The sequence below is a fragment of the Hoplias malabaricus genome, chromosome 1 (genome assembly GCF_029633855.1).
Source record: "Hoplias malabaricus isolate fHopMal1 chromosome 1, fHopMal1.hap1, whole genome shotgun sequence".
Lineage (NCBI taxonomy): Eukaryota > Metazoa > Chordata > Actinopteri > Characiformes > Erythrinidae > Hoplias > Hoplias malabaricus.
The window spans coordinates 82985689-83003810 of NC_089800.1; the positions used below are offsets into that span (position 1 = coordinate 82985689).

At 40.8% G+C, this 18122-nt stretch overlaps 1 protein-coding gene across 2 annotated transcripts; it reads left to right on the forward strand.

Moving 5' to 3' along the window:
• The first annotated feature begins 2768 nt into the window (after nt 1–2768).
• Nucleotides 2769–18094, forward strand: mocs1 (molybdenum cofactor synthesis 1). 2 transcript variants are annotated; one of them, XM_066675301.1, is made up of 11 exons: nt 2769–3072; nt 5530–5662; nt 6647–6814; nt 9118–9282; nt 10121–10182; nt 10436–10547; nt 12265–12377; nt 12700–12810; nt 13515–13635; nt 14044–14091; nt 14662–18094. In XM_066675301.1, the coding sequence occupies exons 1-11, from the start codon at nt 2872–2874 to the stop codon at nt 15702–15704; spliced, it is 2277 nt and encodes a 758-aa protein (XP_066531398.1). In that variant the 5' UTR covers nt 2769–2871; the 3' UTR covers nt 15705–18094. The 2 variants fall into 2 exon arrangements, with proteins under 2 accessions (XP_066531398.1, XP_066531406.1); XM_066675309.1 differs by having other exon boundaries at nt 14044–14106; nt 14662–14801.
• Nucleotides 18095–18122: the final 28 nt, after the last annotated feature.

Sequence of the window (18122 nt, forward strand, 5' to 3'; positions counted from 1 at the left end):
CAAAAAGGCCATATTTTATATTTGTGTACATTTGGGTTAGATTTGAAGGCACGAAAAAAAAAATCAAATTAACAATATTATGCTACAATTATCCCATAGGACCGTTTTAAGTGCTAAAGTTCTCGGCATTTTTGAGGTTGGCCCATTTTAACTCGATGGACCCTATATATATAGCTATTTTGCTATTCCGTTTATTTGTCAGTGCCTCTTTCAGTTGCATTTAAACAGTAATTATGTGACATATTGAATATGGCTATGTTGTTTTATTTTCTAAAGAACCTTAGCTACTCAAATATGTAATCACTTGAGGTTTTCATGCTGACCGATAAATCAATTTTTCTATAAATTTGTCATGTTTTGACCAAAAATTTTACCTAGCGCCTGCTTTTTTTTTCATATTTCTCAATGTACAGCCTTGAAATAATATTCCCACAGTGGATATCTTGACACAGATTGTTAGTGTGAGGTGTATTTTAGTTGAAAACATAAGCATTTTTGATGCTAATTTATTTCATGTCATATTACTGTGACAAAATAAATTTTTAGCATCAGACGGACATATTTTTCTTGATATTCTAAGCTCTGGGATGTATGACTGATAAAGTTCTGACAGTCACAGCAGGCCCAGACTTTCAGGAATTTAGTTCAGGGCAAATATGGACAATATCCCAACAAATAAAAAACATTTTGGTACTTTGGCAGTTTTCTCAGATGCTGATAATGTTTACAGTTATTATTATTATTATAATCTTTTTAAAAAATGATGAAATAATACTTGTTTATTTAGAAAACACACAATAAATAATTATTTAAGCGTTTTAGTTTATATTTGTTGATCTAATGCAGTGTTATTTGATGTGAAACCTAAAAAAAACCTTGAAAAACTATAAATCAATAATAGAAATATGTTTTTGCTGATGACTCATATTTTTCTGCCCAGAGACAGCGTGGGTTGACGTTATGTGAGTCAAAACGAAACTGAAAGTAAACAGCGTCTTTCTTGTCCCTTTTTCAGCGGTTTTTTTTATGATTTTAGCGCCTATCATTAGTCTTTCATGACAAGGACATAAGACCAAAATTTTGAAGGAGCGCCTTGATTTTTAGGTGGTTTTTCACACTGGATTACTCCCAGAGGCTTCACAGCACCGCTATTTTTAGAAACGGTAGGATCTGCGCTTTCTAACGGTATACGGAGCTCACAGAAGCATTCAGACATTCAAGACTTACAAAGCTGATTATATAAAGTGTGTTTCTACCCCGCAAAATGCGGGGTTCGGGTTGGGCACCGCTTTTAAAGATGAGACTGCAGTCTTGAGTTTGACCTCTGAACCCAAAATGGTGTCTTAACAATATAGGTATACATTTTAAAAACATATTTGCCTGACTTCATTAACTGCATTTAAATAAAAATAAAGACGTTTCAGGTAAAAATAGTTAATGAAGACAATACTTCATTGTGAACACCAGAAAACGAACCCTTAATAATTTTTTAAGGCTTTGTGCACAGTGAAAGAGTCCAGAGTTCATTTCAAGTCCAGCTATCACCACTAGAGCTACTCCATAGCATTTCACAGCAGCCTAAGTGAAGTATGCTCTTTTATTGGTACCAGGCATAATTATAATGGGGAGACTGCTGCCATCTGGTGGCGGGGAGCGGTCTGGCACACTGAGCCCTTACACTTGTTTAATGAGCAATAATCTAACTAAAGAGAAATGAGCAAAACAACGGTCCATTGTTAAAGACAGATACACATTTTAGTGCCATATAGAACGCTTTTTATTTAGAACACAGATTATAATTTAAAAAAAACACTCTGGGGTATTCCACAATGCAGGATTTCTCAAATTAGCCTGATCACTAAAGCCAAAAAGTCCTCCGGGTGACTGTCTGTGAGGAGTGTGGAGTGTTCTCCCCGTGTCCGCGTGGGTTTCCTCCGGGTGCTCCGGTTTCCTCCCACAGTCCAAAAATATACGTTGGTAGGTGGATTGGCGACTTAAAAGTATCCGTAGGTGTGAATGTGTGAGTGTGTGTGTTGCCCTGTGAAGGACTGGCGCCCCCTCCAGGGTGTATTCCCGCCTTGCGCCCAATGATTCCAGGTAGGCTCTGGACCCACCGCGACCCTGAACTGGATAAGCTGTTACAGATAATGGATGGATGGAACATTTTGTGTGTGATGGTATTTCTTTACATTACTTGAAAATATATTATAAATGCAGGACACATTGTATCTGCACCATTTTCTTAAATGTGTGTGAGTGAATGTGTTACAAGTCAGGTGTTTAATATCTAAAAAAAAAATAATAAAAAATAAGATGTTGTACTTAAATCACATTAGATTTCAGGAGATATTCAAGTCCAAACCTTTCACAAATTTGTTGGGTAATTTTAACAGCTTTCTCATTTAAGGTTACATCATGTAAAGTCAAACTCCAAATGTTTCCCATGTTTAAAAACAGTGGGGAATCATTAACATACTTCTTGTTAACCTCTTACCTCTTGTAAGTCTGAACTTGACCTTGTGTTTAAACGAGCTTGTTTCAAAAACTAAACTCTTAATACAGTACATTACTGACGCTCATTCGCATTTAATTACAATCATTTAAGACGAACTGTAATGAGTACATGTTTCTTAGCGCTTTAAAAAAATGTATAATGATAAAAAAAATCACAACGGACATTGAACTACATTTCCCATGATGCATCGTGCCATATTGCTGATTGGCTGAAAGACGATACTCCTCCTCTGGTGTCGCAGGAGTAAAGGCAAGTGAGCACGGTTTGGCTGTGAACTTCAGATTCCGATGAGCCGCAAATGGATAAAGAAGAGATAAGGTGTACGTTATTGCAGAGCTGGAAAGTCCTAGTCTGAAATGGCCTTCAGCGGCAGACAGAGCTGTTGGTTTATCTTCAGGTCGCACGCTGTCAGGGCCCTACGTAGAGAGAGACTTCCAACTGGAAACAAACTAGTAGAGCAGCGCGGATACTCTGTAACTAAAGAGGAGACGCAGTCCCCAGAGCCCGGGACTTCAGCTTATACCAAGCTCACCCAAGCTAAACCACAAGCTCAGCAGGTAAAAACACGAAGAAAGCGCAGTTCAGGCTTCAGTACATTTTATATTTTTCTTACTTGGCGAGCTGTGCCCTAGCCTTGTTTTCCTAAATGAATTTATTTGCTAAATTGTCTGCCTAATTACTGAAATATTAACACAAGTCAGTTCAACTTTTTGTTGTTAAATATTTAATTGAACGGTTTCTTTGTAGCTGTGGTAATAGTATGAGTTCCAGGGGGCACCAGTTTCACAACACAAATATTTAAAATATAGCTAGGATTTTACATGACATGGGACACCAAGACAGGTCTGAGTGTCTTGATGAGGTCTTGGCAGTAGACGTGCTTCACCCGATTGAAGATATCTCATATTTGAAAACATAAGCTGTTAAATTTTATAAAATTTTCTTCCCCTTTTCTGAAATCTGCCAATTTGGAAATACACAGCAACATTACGAAAACATACTGTATACTAGGGTGACCAGATCTGAGATGTGAAAAAGAGGGAGGGGGGTGGACGACTGACAGACTGACCAATTAAATGTTTATAGAGAAGGTTATCGACCAATAACGGTAGCTCTACAGTCAGACCGTCCAATCAGAAGATTTTAGGCTACTTCACCACTCCCCCTTCTCACTCAAGCGAACCAATCGGAGTAGGGGAGGGCGGGACTAGTTTTTGAAGGAAACTTCTCGAAGTTCTATGTAAGCTCTAGAAAAACAAAATCCCGGACGTTTGTGAAATTCCCCCTGGACGATTTTTTACGTCTAAAAAAAAGAGAACATGTCCGGGTAAAAGAGGACGTCTGGTCACCCTACTGTATACTGACCATACTCTTTTATCTGTGACAACTGGGATTTGCTTGTCATGTGACAAAAACCCAAACAAAACGAAAATATTTAAAATTAAAAATTTCAGAATGGTGAAGATTTTAAAAAACAGCCTGCCCATGGTATCGTTTCTTAAATGGACGACAAATAAGAATTATTATTATCTAGATAGTTCACTCTTCAAAATAAAAATGCCCTAAAGTGTTCTTAGAGTGATGCCGTATAAGAACCACTTTGGGTTCTCCATAAAGAACCATGTTTGTTTTAGAGATGTGTGAGCGTGAAGAACCTTTTAAAACCTTAAAAATACATCACTTGATCTTCAGTTTCTTTAACCTGGTTCTTTATAGAAACGTAAGTGGTTTGCTGTCAAACAGTAAAATGGTTCACAGATACATCTCAGTTAATTGTTAACTCGCAGTAGAAAGCAAAACATCTCATGTATAGGTTTAAGACAGCCCTGCTATTCATAAAATCAGGACACTGTGGCCAGTAGCTCTGAACGGGCAAAATCTAACATTGGTGAGACACTGTGCTTATTAAGCAATGCCATAAAATTAATTAAATGGCATAGGACCAGGGTAGAAGAACTATGTCTAAATCTATGAGCAGTGATAAATATTTTTATGACATGTGAGAATTTAATGAATGTAGTTTGGTTGGAGATATGGCCTTTATATAAGAAGTGGCTGGACAACCTTGAAGCTCTACCAATTTGCCAAGTTTAGGTCTAGTTCAAAAAGCTAATTAACTGCAACGTTTGCATCCATTTACATTTGATGTCTGTAGCTTTACTGCTGTTTATTTATTGTTTATTTTTTTACATAGTTATTTAATTGAAAGGAGCATTGATATTGTATTAAGTATTACATTTTATTGATTTATATACAGACGGTTACAACATCTAAGTTTGATTAAATAAATTAAGCTCAATAATTCTAGATATTCACTCAAGGTTTTACTGCATCAGTTGAGCCCTTCTTTTCCCTCATCTTATGACATTTTTGGTGAGGTTTTCATAAGGCTCCTAGGCACGGTCACACAGCTTTTGCTAAATCTCAGGTTTAAATTCCAGGATTCACTGAAATCCAAGTGTGAAAGAATTTTTCTGAATACATATTGGACAGTTAAATACATCAAATAATTTTACAGTGAGATCTTGGATTGTTTTAAGAAATTGCCATATTTTCAGTTCACCAATTCTTTACCAAAACATCGCAAGTGAGTGAAATATAGTTTTTATACTGTCCTCTTTTTATATATATCTCTTCTTTCTGCACAATGTTAATGATTAAGCCATCACATGTTTATTTTTTTCTCTATTGAATCTGTTATTAGTGGGATTTAAATGAGATTAGGACTGGCATGTTCCATTAAGAATATTAAACCTATTTCTGGAATTAAATGAGCAACATTCCGCATAATTTCAGGACAAAGTTACATTTTTCATTGTTGGAAAGGAAATGTGTTTATAAAAGTCCCTTTTTTATTTTAAAGTATAATTTTATTACACATTTACTTTCTTTTTAAAACAGTTTCTAAATGTTTAAATACTGTATTTTCTGCAAAGTTTTATGTAGGCTACTTTTTACATTATGACATTTTAATAACATTTTTATTACTGCCTCTTTCTTCTCTCCACATTCAGGAACTTCTAAAAACTCATGGTCACAGAAGAGTCTTAAAGGACGTCTTGCCATTCTCAGAATTCCTCACAGACTCTTTTGGAAGGAGACACAGTTATCTGCGAATTTCCCTCACAGAAAAATGCAACCTTCGCTGTATGTGATTTTCTTAGTGGTATAGGCTTTTGTGAGACTGTTATAACATTGTGGAGAGAGATGCTTGATTTGCTCAGTGTCAGCTCTCATTTTCTCTCTTGTGCTGTTTCTGTGTTGTCATGTCCAAGATACAACAGTGTCTTAGATACAAGAGAGTTAAACCTGTTAAATGATTGGCTGTTCCAATTAATGAAACATGATTGGCTGTTTGATTGGCTGTTGCATTTGGGGTTTCTTAAAAAGCTGAATGTTGCATGTACATTATCAAACTTTTACATTGGTTTTATTGCAATTGAACATTTTTCTTATCACAATTGATGACATGTCTATTGTGATACATATATCTATAGTTTCACCACCCTGGCATAATATATCAAAACATTTAACCATTCTTTATTGGTCTGTTGACATGACATTTACACACACTGTAATTAGTGATTTTTAAAAGTTAGAATAGGTCTATGGGCTGTAAAAAACATGTTCATGAAGTTCTTTGCACAAAATCACTGTCCTATAAAGAGATCTATTCTTCCTAGTTTCAGTCACTTTCAGAATGAGCTGTTTAAGGGCTCTGTCACTTTTATGCAAATAAGCTGTTGATGGCCTCGCCCCACCCATCCATGTATATGCAGGTGAGGGGTCGTGCCAGTGTGGTTTTATGCAAATTTCATTATTGTGACCTCACAGTAAAGGAGCCATCCAAACAGCTCGTAGAATATTCCTGACACCAAAATCTTTCAACTGACTCACAGAAAACAGATGAATGTTTTTTTGGGGCCTGAATGGAGGTGCAAAAAATGAGTTTAAATGAATGCAACAATGGAAATAAGCCAAAAAAAATGTATCTACCAACAGCAATATTTTGCTACTTTGTGCATTCAGAGTGAGGTTGTGGCCAAATGCAGTTTCAGACAACTTGAAAAAAACCCTTAGACTCATACTTAAGCAGTGCAACAAATATAAAACTAAGTTGTTTTGTTACAGGTCAGTATTGTATGCCCGAGGAGGGAGTAAAACTGACCCCGAGAAGCCAGCTGTTGACCACAGAAGAGGTGCTGTTTCTGGCTCAACTATTTGTTCGAGAGGGAGTGGAGAAGATTCGTCTGACAGGAGGAGAACCACTTATCCGCCCTGATGTCCTCCATATTATTGGTAAGCATAGTTAGAATTTGGAAATGTTTGTTTATTTTAACAATTAATATGCAGAGAAATATCAGAATTATATCAATATCGTCTTATAAATACTTAAAAGGAAATTGCCAGCATCATACATGTTATTACCTTTGATTAATATTTCAAAGCAGTCTCTGATTTACTATTTATCAAACTCTATAAGGGCAGAATACTTGGTTGATACTGTACTACTGCACAAAAGATTATTAGTCTGGGGAAAATGCTGGATATAAGCATCAGCCAACAAATCCCCTCTGAGTGTCTGAGTGCTGCTGAGTTTTTCAAATTATGACATGAAATACAGTTGCTGGGCGGCACAGTGGTGCAGCAGGTAGTGTCCCAGTCACACAGCTCCAGGGACCTGGAGGTTGTGGGTTCGATTCCCGCTCCGGGTGACTGTCTGTGAGGAGTGTAGTGTGTTCTCCCTGTGTCTGCGTGGGTTTCCTCTGAGTGACTGTCTGTGAGGAGGGTGGTGTGTTCTCCCTGTTTCTGCGTGGGTGTCCTCCGGGTGACTGTCTGTGAGGAGTGTGGTGTGTTCTCCCTGTGTCTGCGTGGGTTTCCTCTGAGTGACTGTCTGTGAGGAGGGTGGTGTGTTCTCCCTGTTTCTGCGTGGGTGTCCTCCGGGTGACTGTCTGTGAGGAGTGTGGTGTGTTCTCCCTGTGTCTGCGTGGGTTTCCTCCGAGTGACTGTCTGTGAGGAGGGTGGTGTGTTCTCCCTGTTTCTGCGTGGGTGTCCTCCGGGTGACTGTCTGTGAGGAGTGTGGTGTGTTCTCCCTGTGTCTGCGTGGGTTTCCTCCAGGTGCTCCGGTTTCCTCCCACAGTCCAAAAACACACGTTGGTAGGTGAATTGGCGACTCAAAAGTGTCCATAGGTGTGTGAGTGAATGTGTGTGTGTTGCTCTGGGAAGGACTGGCGCCCCCTTCAGAGTGTATTCCCACCTGGTAGGCTCTGGACCCACCGCGACCCTGAACTGGATAAGCGCTTACAGATAATGAATGAATGAATGAATACAGTTGCTTCATTGTGATACTGGTGGTGATACGAGACCTTCATTTGAACCATATGTTTAAATGTCAGCTGATTGTTACAGCCCAGCTGAGCCTGTGCACGTCACTGTGGCATAGGAATATACATCAGACTTCTGAATCTGAAATTCAACCACAGAACCTCTTCATGTTATATTTTGTTGATGCATATGGTTATAATCTCATGCCAGGAAATCATCCTGGTGTCTGATGTATTTTTTAGAAGTCAAGATCTATCAAGCGGTAAAAATTCTGTTAAATATTAAAGTCGCAGGCGTGTTTTCAGCATTCACAATGTATTCTTTCAGATTTGAATTATTTTTTTTTAAGTTTCTATACAGTTTCCTCTGTCATTAGTTTTGAATAAAAATAAGATTTTACCCCATTGGCAGCATTCTGAGATGCAATAACCTGCAGTTTTCTTTTTAAGGTCTTGTTAGTAGTGTACTGCAGTATTATACTTAGTAGTAGGAGAAGCTTGAGGAGGTGGAGCTGGAAACTTGAAATCCATGATCCAGTTTAACTCGCATAATGCCAATGTCATGGTAAAATTAGATCAGATTGGTCAAAGATCATGTGTTATTCTTCTGACCACATCATGCAGTCATATGATAAATGTCTTATGAGATGTAAATTTTAGCAGCTAGTTTAAAATGTGTGTGTGTGTGTGTGTGTGTGTGTGTGTGTGTGTGTGTGTGGCTCACCATCATTAAAATCAAGCATTTACTTAGAAACTGTTCATAAATACATATTTTATTGACAAAAATGTACAAGCCTTCAGTGTTTAGCCGAATAATGCAGTCAGTCAATTTAAACAGTTTTTTTAAGCTTATCACTCAATTTTTGTTTATTTTCATAGTTTACAGTATGCAGTCTTGTCCCATTAGCCACATGAAGCCTGTGTGACCTCAGTGTCAATAAACAGGTGCTTCAACCACTTTTGTGCATTATCCTCTATTAAAATTGTGACCCTTGCTCATTATTTTATTATGAGCGATTTTATACCTCAGTAAGTGATACACACAAAAAATTGTCATTGGAAATCAGGCAAATGTCACAGATAAGGTATATAAAGAATACGTTTAGAAATACTGTTTTTTTAAATAGATAAAACAAGAAAATATAAAACCAAATCACAAATGAGCAGCAGTTTGCTTTTTTCCTTTTCCATTGTTTACCTTCCTTCAATTTTTATCATGTTCGTCCATGATGAATATGCATTTTACAGAAACGAGCTCTTTGATCTTTTTGTTTCCAGGGGAAATGCGGAAGTTAACTGGTCTGAAGACCATTGCTGTAACTACTAATGGCATGAACCTGGCCAGAGTGTTGCCTGGTCTAAAAAAGGCAGGAGTAGACCTGCTCAATGTCAGTCTGGACTCATTAGTGCCGGCCAAGTTTGAGTTCATTGTTAGACGTAAAGGTAAGTGAGCGTTTTTTTTCCCGTCTTCTTTTTTCAAGGTGAGATGTCAAGATGCTGTGTTTAATAGGTCACCAGCCCCAGATACAGGCCAGTGGAAACTAGTGATCTATGTCCACACCCACCAGAATCAATGGAGAGAGATGTAGTGTTGCTCCAAAACTGCCTTGTAGTAACACAGATAAGCAGTTAATCTTGTTGATGGTCTAGCAGAGTTATTGTAGAAGCCGACTGGAATGACAGAATGCTGGAGCCTCGGGTGGCAGATATCTCGGTGCTAGAGACAGATGGAGGAGTGTGGCTCAGGAGAAGAAACAGCAGTACACAGGAAAGCACAGAGGGGGAGTGTACACTGAAGATATTTTCTTCCTTTTAACGCACAGGATTAATGAATTGTTATTTAATGGGTTGTTGATTTTGAACTACGGAAAATTGTGGATATGAAAGCTTGTGCGTAGCACTTTTATTTACTTTGACACTTGAAACCCTGTTAGCGTGTCATGCTACAGTAACTCTTCCTGATACCAATTAGTGCAGTGGCTTGGATTCAGTCAGAAATAGTCTTCGTGTCTGGAACAGAAGGACTACTGTGTGCCTTTTAACTTGGCTCTAATTCAGGCCTTTATGTAAACAAGAAATAAATGTGGAAGCACTGTCCAGACAGAAATATTTTGATATATGGCAGAAGAGGGTTCTGGTCCAAATTATACACTTTGTGTGGTTTCCTGATTCAACCTAATTTCCTAATTAGCTCATACAGCTCTCTCTACTTAATGTCTTTTCCATCTGGTTTATCTTTGCGCGTTGTTCTGATGATTTATATATCACTCTTTTTCTACAGGGTTCCATAAGGTGATGGAAGGGATTGACAAGGCAATTGAAATGGGCTATATTCCAGTTAAGGTACAAATATATTTTGTATATTTTCCTCCCACCTCTGCCCCAACTCCTACTTCTTGTTTTTTCTCCCTCTCCCTGAGAATATTGGCTCAAACTGATTTTACGGATGTCTTTCTTGTGCCGACATACAGACACAATACTAACAAAAACAATACGTGTAACCAGAGGTTATTAAGTAGGCGGATTTAAGCTTTTTAGTGCTAAGCTTTTAATGAGCCTTGTACAGTGTTGACTAAAGTGCAGGTTTTTCTGGCAGGTGAACTGTGTGGTAATGAGGGGCCTGAATGAAGATGAACTGCTGGACTTTGTGGCTCTGACTGAGAGGAAACCCTTGGATGTGCGTTTTATAGAGTACATGCCTTTTGATGGTAAGCTTTCTTTATGGAGTATAGCCAACACCTGGAGCTGAGGAAATGCTTGTGTTTCTGATGTCTTTGAGACGAATGATCACATATCAGCTTTCTGCAAATGAAAACAGATTTGTATTATTCTAAAACACTTGTCCAAAGCTTTGTAGTCACTGCTCTAATTGGTGAATTAAGACACATGAATATGCATCTGTTCACATGTATTCAACTGTAAATATATAGCTTATATAACGTCTGTAGAAATGCATGAAAGAAAGTGTGACAGTGCCATGAGTACCCATCTCGGAGTCAAACTAGACTAGACTAGAAGGGTATAGTCTCCTGCAGGCATTGAACTGTGAAGATGCAGAACTGTGTTCTTTTTAGTGACAAAGTTTCATCCAATACCGTTTTTTGGATGAGGTGGAGTAGCTTTTGAAATCCAGAACTAACATTTATAGTAAGGTTTCTCAGAAGAGTTGGGAACGTGAGTAAAAACCACTCAATAATTACAATACCTTTGAATTCAGAAAGAAATTTAGATGAGAAGGTGTTCACAAACATTTGTGAGTACGTTGTATACGCAGTTGTAGGTTGCTTTTTAATCTCAATGTCCTTCTTTTATAGCTGCTAGAAATGATAGAAGAATGAATGGAAATGTATGTCAAATTACTAATCACAGCTTAAATGTCCCGTTGACAGCAGTGGTGTTTACAGTGCTTCATTTCTTCTTTCTTCTCTGTGAGAATAGCTGTCACCTTATTGTTAAAATTGATTGTGAAGTTTACTTGCTTTAAAGGTCAATAAGAAACACATGTCTGACTACCTTTTTATTAGACATGTTTTTTTCAAAAGAGCTGTCTGTCAGACAGATGACGGAGGTTTATTTTGAAACATTGAGTGGGATCTGCTCGAGTTGTGTTGTGGATTTTGTAAGCTGACTGATGGAAATTTAAGTGTAGAGGAGTCCAAACTGAGAAATGAAGGCAGTAAATGCATAAAACAGAGATGGGCTTAATATTTAAATGTATATATTATATATAATTAAACATTGTCTGTTTTATCACTGACCTTAAAGGAGCACTTTAGAGTTCTGCGATAATAGACCAAAGTCCCCGTGTTGCTCTGCATACTTTGTTAGCCCTTTTTCACCCTGCTCTTCAGTGGTCCACCACATAGCAGGTATAACTCGGGTAGTGGATCATTTATTCCTACCTGGTTAGTTTACCTTGAAGAGAGTAGGTCATCTGTTGCTGCACACTTTGTGTTGGATGTCCCCTAATCCTTTATCAGTGGTGACAGACCGCTGCACATCCTGAAGCTGTAGGCTGGATGTTACACGTTAGAGGGCTATTCTCTGTCCAGCAGTGACCCTGAGGGTCTGATCAACACTGTGTGACTGCAGCACTGTGAATGATCCACCACTCCAATCATACATGCCCTGTGGTGGTCCTGACCAATGAAGAGCAGGGAGAAATGGGGATAAGAAAGTATGCAGAGTAACGAGTGGACATCAGTCTGTGATTCTCAAGAACTCCAAAGTGCAGATTAAGTGTAGAGTGTAGATACAAGGTAGGTGTTCTTAATCCAGTGATCGTTCAAAAACTGCTCCTCAAAATTACGATGCCACAAACTTCACAAAACCATAAGCTTCACAAAATATTCAGACACATTTGTGAAACCCGTTTATATATTTATTTATATATATAATATTCTGTTTGAATTGCGCCATCTGGAGGAAATAAATGGAACTTCAAGAAGATGGTGAGCTATGCAGAGATGCTGGACCGCATTAAGCAGCAGTGGCCAAATCTGGAGCCCCTTCCTGGGGATGAAACGGGCACTGCCAAGGTCAGTCTGTCTCCAGACTCCTTCTGAATAAATCATCTCACCATGAATTATTCCCTATGTTGATATCCCACTTTAACCCATTAAGGGATACCATTTATTATGACTCATTGCTTAGGATAAATGATGTTACTGGCCTTGTGCCTTTTGTACTCACTCTCTGTCTACTAGATGTTGGTTAATTTATTCCTGCAAGTACTGCATCCTTTAGTGTATGTGCAGAAAATATAACACTGTCTTCCACCTGATTAAGATTACATAAAGGTATACGAAGTGGTGTGTTCTTGGTTTACTTTCCTGATTGATTTTCTGTGTTTGGACCCAGGCATTCAGAGTGCCAGGGTTTCAAGGACAACTGGGCTTCATCACCTCCATGTCTGACAATTTCTGTGGCTCCTGCAACCGCCTGCGCATCACAGCTGATGGCAACCTCAAGGTACGTTGTCAGTGGTAGGCTGAGTGCGTAGTTTCATTCTGTTGCCCTAACTTTGTCATGGTTTCTTTTGAGGCCTGTGAGGATAATTTGCTTTCATTCATTCATTATCTGTAAACCTTATCCAGTTCAGGGTCAGGGTGGGTCCAGAGCGTACCTGGAATCATTGGGCGCAAGGCGGGAATACACCCTGGAGGGGGGCGCCAGTCCTTCACAGGGCAACACACACACACACATTCACTCACACACTCACACCTACAGACGTATTTGAGTCACCAATCCACCTACCAACGTGTGTTTTTGGACTGTGGGAGGAAACTAGAGCACCGGGAGGAAACCCACGCAGACACAGGGAGAACACACCACACTCCCCACAGACAGTCACCCGGAGGAAACCCACGCAGACACAGGGAGAACACACCACACTCCTCGCAGACAGTCACCCAGAGGAAACCCACGCAGACACAGGGAGGACACACCACACTCCTCGCAGACAGTCACCCGGAGGAAACCCACGCAGACACAGGGAGAACACACCACACTCCTCGCAGACAGTCACCCGGAGGAAACCCACGCCGACACAGGGAGAACACACCACACTCCTCACAGACAGTCACCTGGAGCAGGAATCGAACCCACAACCTCCAGGTCCCTGGAGCTGTGTGACTGCGACACCCTGTCTTTTTGTGTTTATGTTTGTGTCACAGGTGTGTCTGTTTGGAAACTCTGAGGTGTCATTGAGAGATTGTCTACGCTCTGGAGCATCTGAAGAGGAGCTGCTGGAAATTATAGGAGCTGCAGTGGGGAGGAAGAAGAAACAGCATGCAGGTATTAAACAAAGACTCAAACTCCCCAACCATAAAAGATCCCTACACACGTTTTCCCTTCCACAATTCTTTCTATTACTTTCCTTCCACCTTCTTCCATGCTGCATCATTGTTCCTATTATTTTGCTTTCTGCCTTCTGTATCTCTCTCCTGTGGCTTGAATGATAGAGTTTCACTTTCCCCTCCTCAGGGCTTAGACATACTCCACAGGCCATCCATCTCTACGTAATCCACCTCCTCTCCTCTTGTTAATGGAGGAGGATTCAGTCCATTTCGCTAATGCTCCCTGTGCTCTTCAGAACTAATGCTACTGCACTTCACGATTCAGCACAGCGTCTAATGGAAACAGATTTCTTTTGCGTGCTAACTTCTTTAAGTGTATAATTGTGCTTATGCTTCATCTTCACAGGCATGTTCAGTATATCTCAGATGAAGAACAGACCGATGATCCTCATTGGTGGGTGACACATCTGTACGTAATAAACCTCTGAACCATTCCCACATCGTTTTATATAAGAATTCATCGTTTGAATCACTCTAAAATGAATGGTATCTGTTTAGTTATTGTCTGGTATAATTTGCTCGTTATTTATTTAAAAACCTCATCTGGTTGTTTTGATCATTCCATTTCATCCTGTATTTTTTATTTATTGATAGCAGCATACACCAATAGTGCTAGTATCTCTCTGCAAACCTCTGCATTAGAGGTCACAGGACACTCCTTGCAGGTTAGAGGTTATTTGGGGTGTCCTCTTTTTCCCATTTGCATTGTTTACTCTTTATTACAAACTAACAAGCTACAATCTCTCCTGTCTCCCTGGTTCATATTGTTACAAAATGAATGGCTTGAGATTTTCTAGTACCTTTTACAAACTGCTAATTACCTGCTACAATAAGTGACAGGTTGAATTTGGAATGAGGAGTCAATACTTAATCGTGTTCTCATCCAGGCCTAGTTTATATGTATTATTAACAGGCAGTGTGTGGTTGTTGTTTATAATTCTTATGTTTCTTTTTAATTCTTCAGATAAACAACGCAGCAGACCTGTATCTGTGCTAGGAAGCAAACATCTTCGCCTTTCTAGTCTCCTCATCTCTCTGTTAAGCGGAATAGTGTCACAGTCTCAAGACCCCTACTACCTACACTGGAGTTGCGAAGTCTGTGACAGTTTTACTAGCAGCACTTACCCCACAGATACAACTGGTTCTACAAACACTGTCTTATGTGAAACTGAGACAATAGGAAACGTTTACCTTGCTGGTCAGGGAAGGGGCTTAGCTTTCCATGACATCTTCAGCAGTGATGCAATGCCGTGTTCTGATTTTCATTATGCTTTCTATGACGAAACACGCACAGACAAGTTTACACAGCTGACACACGCACAAGAACTCGTAGGCCATCTCAGGCAGACGTCACTGAGATGGTCCTCTCAGTCTTTCCTCAGACCTTTCTTTAATTCTGTGCTGGGATTTCCCAGACAAAGGTATCCATTGCAGCAGGGCGTACGGGAGTGTCACAATCAAAGTAACAGTCCCAAACATTTAGGTATAGCAAACACTAAACTGCAGGTCCCACACCAGAACGGAACATCAGACCAGTTGACCCACACTGACACACAAGGCAAAGCTTCAATGGTCAACGTCGGAGATAAAACAGTGACCTGCCGCACTGCCACAGCCACTGCCCGGGTCATCCTCGGATCCAAGGCATTTGGCCTGGTTCGCGCCAACCAGCTGGCCAAGGGGGATGCTTTAACAGTCGCGCAGCTAGCAGGCATCATGGGTGCAAAGCAGACTTCATCTCTTATACCTCTGTGTCATCCTCTGCCCCTGGACCATGCCTCTGTTTCAGTGAAGCTCCAGGAGGAGGGGTATATGGCCATTGTCATGGCGACGTGTCAGACAACAGGCCGCACAGGGGTGGAGATGGAGGCGCTGACGGCAGCAACTATCGCAGCCTTGGCGATCTACGACATGTGCAAAGCAGTGAGTCGTGACATTGTTATAACCGACATCAAACTTCTCAGCAAGATCGGAGGACAGCGAGGTGACTGTCAGCGCACCGGCTGAACGCTCACGTAAATCACTACATATCCCATGAATGTAGGAAACTTTGAGAAAAGTATTATGCAGCCAAACTGACGTCAGTATAGTGCCTTTAAAAACTCTTGCCCTTCAGATAGTTCATGTTAACTGCGCACAATGCAGTAAAAAAAGAAACACTGCCATTAACTGGACTGATTTAATTGAAATCTTATTATGAACATTGTTTGAAAACAAGAGAACCTTTGACACTGTTTGATAATGTGAAATGTTTTATGAGTGCGTGAAGGCTCACGGTAATGTGAACATTATGAATGTATTATATACACATGTGAATTCAAAATGTTATTAATTTGGGGGTTGAAGTGTAGATAGAATATTGAAACTTGATCTTGATTGTGGGCGGCACGGTGGTGCAGCATGTAGTGTCGCGGTCACACAGCTCCAGGGTCCTGTGGGTTGTTGGTTAGATTCCCGCTCTGGGTGACTGTCTGTGAGGAGTGTGGTGTGTTCTCCCTGTGTCTGTGTGGGTTTCCTCCGGGTGACTGTATGTGGAGAGTGTGGTGTGTTCTCCCTGTGTTTGCGTGGGTTTCCTCCGGGTGACTGTCTGTGAGGAGTGTGGTGTGTTCTCCCTGTGTCGGTGTGGGTTTCCTCCGGGTGACTGTATGTGGAGAGTGTGGTGTGTTCTCCCTGTGTTTGCGTGGGTTTCCTCCGGGTGACTGTCTGTGAGGAGTGTGTTCTCCCTGTGTCGGTGTGGGTTTCCTCCGGGTGACTGTATGTGGAGAGTGTGGTGTGTTCTCCCTGTGTTTGCGTGGGTTTCCTCCGGGTGACTGTCTGTGAGGAGTGTGGTGTGTTCTCCCTGTGTCTGCGTGGGTTTCCTTCGGGTGACTGTCTGTGAGGAGTTGGTGTGTTCTCCCTGTGTCTGTGTGGGTTTCCTCCGGGTGACTGTCTGAGTAGCGTGGTGTGTTCTCCCTGTGTCTGCGTGGGTTTCCTCCAGGTGACTGTCTGTGAGTAGCGTGGTGTGTTCTCCCAGTGTCCGTGTGGGTTTCCTCAGGGTGACTGTCTGTGAGGAGTGTGGTGTGTTCTCCCTGTGTCGGTGTGGGTTTCCTCCGGGTGACTGTATGTGGAGAGTGTGGTGTGTTCTCCCTGTGTTTGCGTGGGTTTCCTCCGGGTGACTGTCTGTGAGGAGTGTGGTGTGTTCTCCCTGTGTCGGTGTGGGTTTCCTCCGGGTGACTGTATGTGGAGAGTGTGGTGTGTTCTCCCTGTGTTTGCGTGGGTTTCCTCCGGGTGACTGTCTGTGAGGAGTGTGGTGTGTTCTCCCTGTGTCTGCGTGGGTTTCCTTCGGGTGACTGTCTGTGAGGAGTTGGTGTGTTCTCCCTGTGTCTGTGTGGGTTTCCTCCGGGTGACTGTCTGAGTAGCGTGGTGTGTTCTCCCTGTGTCTGCGTGGGTTTCCTCCAGGTGACTGTCTGTGAGTAGCGTGGTGTGTTCTCCCAGTGTCCGTGTGGGTTTCCTCAGGGTGACTGTCTGTGAGGAGTGTGGTTTGTTTTCCCTGTATCAGTGTGGGTTTCCTCCGGGTGCTCCGGTTTCCTCCCACAGTCCAAAAACACACGTTGGTAGGTGAATTGGCGACTCAAAAGTGTCCGTAGGTGTGTGTGTGTGTGTGTTACCCTGTGAAGGACTGGCCCCCCTCCAGGGTGTATTCCCGCCTTGCGCCCAATGATTCCAGGTAGGCTCTGGACCCACCGCGACCCTGGACTGGATAAGAGTTACAGATAATGAATGAATGAATGATCTTGATTGTTCCATTAAGACAATCTTCAGTCCTTGGGGGGACTTCGCTGTATTAACTCTTAGGCAGACACACAAGTTAGGTGACCAGAAATATTCTTACTACATACTACTATATATTCTACAATCTGTTTAATTGTGTCACACAACAATGCTTAGATTACTTGAGAATCAGTGATAGGACTAGCACTATTTGTACAACATTAATTCATGCAGAAAAGTTCTATTGCATTTAGTATTTTATGGACTTAAATTTAAGCATGCCTAAGCTTTAAAAAGAGCTGCCGCTAACTAAATACTTATTGTACGCTAAAGGCCAGTTATTTAAAGACCTGCATAAGATCAAGAAACTGACGTTTAATATCCATTACTCTTTGGGTTGACCTTTCTTTTGAATCAGATCCTTAATATTGAATAACAACAATGACATGATTGTTCAATAAATGTGTATTAGCTGAAAGGACATGAAATAATAGTTTGAAATAATAAAAACTCAATTTATGATTCGTCATTGAAGTGTATCGCAAGTTGGAACAGTGTTGATGCATATAGTAACAGTGGAGGGCACTCTTGAGCTTCATTATACTAAGTGTAAATAACAAACACAATCTGTGTAAGGGAAACAGGTTTATTTTACCCTACAAAAGGACGCATGGC

What these genes read in the sequence shown, in the direction of transcription:
- mocs1 (XM_066675301.1), top strand. Translation starts at nt 2,872, where the DNA reads ATGGCCTTCAGCGGCAGACAGAGCTGTTGGTTTATCTTCAGGTCGCAC. An exon ending in AGAGTACATGCCTTTTGATG is followed by an intron (nt 10,548 to 12,264) that starts GTAAGCTTTCTT and finishes CGCCATCTGGAG; the next exon opens with GAAATAAATGGAACTTCAAG. An exon ending in GAAGAAGAAACAGCATGCAG is followed by an intron (nt 13,636 to 14,043) that starts GTATTAAACAAA and finishes TCATCTTCACAG; the next exon opens with GCATGTTCAGTATATCTCAG.